Source organism: Belonocnema kinseyi, chromosome 7 (assembly GCF_010883055.1).
Source record: "Belonocnema kinseyi isolate 2016_QV_RU_SX_M_011 chromosome 7, B_treatae_v1, whole genome shotgun sequence".
NCBI lineage: Eukaryota > Metazoa > Arthropoda > Insecta > Hymenoptera > Cynipidae > Belonocnema > Belonocnema kinseyi.
In genome coordinates this window covers 133,734,029-133,736,022 of record NC_046663.1, presented here as the reverse complement: position 1 = coordinate 133,736,022, position 1,994 = coordinate 133,734,029, and the positions used below count along the sequence as shown (strand labels likewise).

The following is a 1,994-nucleotide window of genomic DNA, read 5'->3' as shown; positions in this document are numbered from 1 at the left end:
GTACACCTTGAAAACATAACCTGAAAATCGACGTATGCATGAAATTAAGAATCACGCAAAAGATCTAAATCGCCAATTTTTTCAATTTCTTTCAAATGGGGAGCAAGATATAAATAGAAGACCACCGAAGTCTTCAGATCGGCAATCATCGTACAGCAGAACTCCGAGGTCGAATCGTGCATTTTCGGCTTACATACGAACTCACAGTGGTAATCATGCACTTTCTGTTTTGCGGCTCCCAAACGGTAGGTATGGTGGGGGTAATTTCCATCCACGATCTGGCAGCTCTGATGGACTTTTAACTTTCTCTGACGGTAATCGTGAAATCTGTTTTACCCACAGACCCTTAGAGGTTCGAAGTTTTCTTCTCGCTGCGCTAGTGCTGCTTTGACACAGCTGATACCAGACTGATACGTATGTCAGACCAAATATGTTTACTTGCATTTCAAGTGAAAACATTAGTTTTTACATTATTTGTGCATAATATTCAGGAGCGATTTTAGTTGTTTTGCCCCACTTTGATAAATATAAACCTCAAATCTAGCCCAATGACAACATTGCAAGTTGCTTGCAGGGTTTGCCGACAGCACGCTTGGTATTTCTCCAAAATAGTAATTAAAAAAAACTTTTTGCACTATTTTAATTATTTAGGACCAAGGACAAATTCTTGCATGCCTTCTATTTATCGTGCCAAATTTGTAACGATATCTTATTCCGTGTGGACGTAAGTTGGGAAAGAAAACTTCCACTTGTATTTTTTACAAAAAAAAATGTTTTCTCAAAATTCCCACCGGAACAAAGCAGAGACATGGACTTTATTACCTCCTCTTTCATTTCCCAAACTTTCAGAGCGATACCTCATTCCGTTTAGACGTAAGTTGGGAAAGAAAAATTGAAGACCAGGTTTGGTCACGTGGCCCTCTCGTCACATGGCCTTAATTCGTTTTCATTTTTTGTTGCTACTGGCGAGACTTCGATATGAACAAACCTACAAAGAATAAACTATTCAAAAAATGAATATTTGTTTACCTTCATTCCTGCTTCTCTCACTTTCCTGCAAATTAAAGGAACATCTTCAACAGGTTCCACGTGATATGTGTATTGATTAACACCAGCATTGGCCATGGCTTCTATCCACTGAAAATGCAATTTGTTGAAAAAATGAAATTTCCTCTTTGAATTGATATGAAAAATTGTGGGTAATTAAACACCTGCTCAGGTTTTGAAACCATCATATGCGTTTCAAAAAAAGCATTTTTTATTTTATTGCGTAAGCACTTTACTAGAGGATGACCAAAAGTGAGGTTAGGGACAAAATGACCGTCCATTACATCTAAATGAAGGTAGTCAGCTCCGCTGTCTAAGAGTCGTTGAGATTCTACATGCAGTTGTGATAAATCTGCATTTAATATTGATGGTCCTATTTTTGCTGTAATTTTCTGTACCATTTTTTTTGAATCAGTACGTCCACTACAGTGGTGATAACTGACCATGATCTAAGAATACACGGTCTAACCACACGCAACTAGAAAAAGTTAACCAATAGGAATCCTCTCTACCACAGCTAGCCATATTGAAGAAGTGAGCGCGCGAGAATAAGGAATATTTGAAATGTAGTAAATGTCATGAGCGAAAATAGTGTTGGGTCGTTACCTGAAGTTACCGGTAACGGTAGAAATTTCCGGTAAAGTAGAGGAAATTCTCCGGTAACGAATGGTAACGATATTTTTTTGAATTTCAAGACTAAATTTGAATTGCTTATTATTTTAACGTTTATTTGATATAATATTCTTCAATATTTGTCACATTAAATAACTTGTGGGAAGACTTTCACGTTTAAAAGTGTTCCTGAACCTTTACGGTGGAATTTGATTTTGCTTAAAAATGTATGCGCACATTATTTTTTGTAAGAATATTGTTCCTTTTAATTGTTCACACTTTGCAGATTGATTACACAGCAATTACGTATGTATTTGTTACATAAAAAGTCTATG

General features: G+C 36.5%; 1 protein-coding gene across 1 annotated transcript in view; it reads right to left on the bottom strand.

Moving 5' to 3' along the window:
- LOC117176859 (ribulose-phosphate 3-epimerase) overlaps window positions 1-1,492 on the bottom strand; it is an 82,389-nt gene extending 80,897 nt beyond the window's left edge. Inside the window, exons 1-2 of the mRNA XM_033367204.1 lie at window positions 1,212-1,492; window positions 1,030-1,137 (exon numbers count right to left, since the gene is read on the bottom strand). Coding sequence (XP_033223095.1) covers window positions 1,030-1,137; window positions 1,212-1,448 — 345 coding nt within the window. The 5' untranslated portion in view covers window positions 1,449-1,492. The remainder of the gene's footprint in view (window positions 1-1,029; window positions 1,138-1,211) is intronic.
- Window positions 1,493-1,994: the final 502 nt, after the last annotated feature.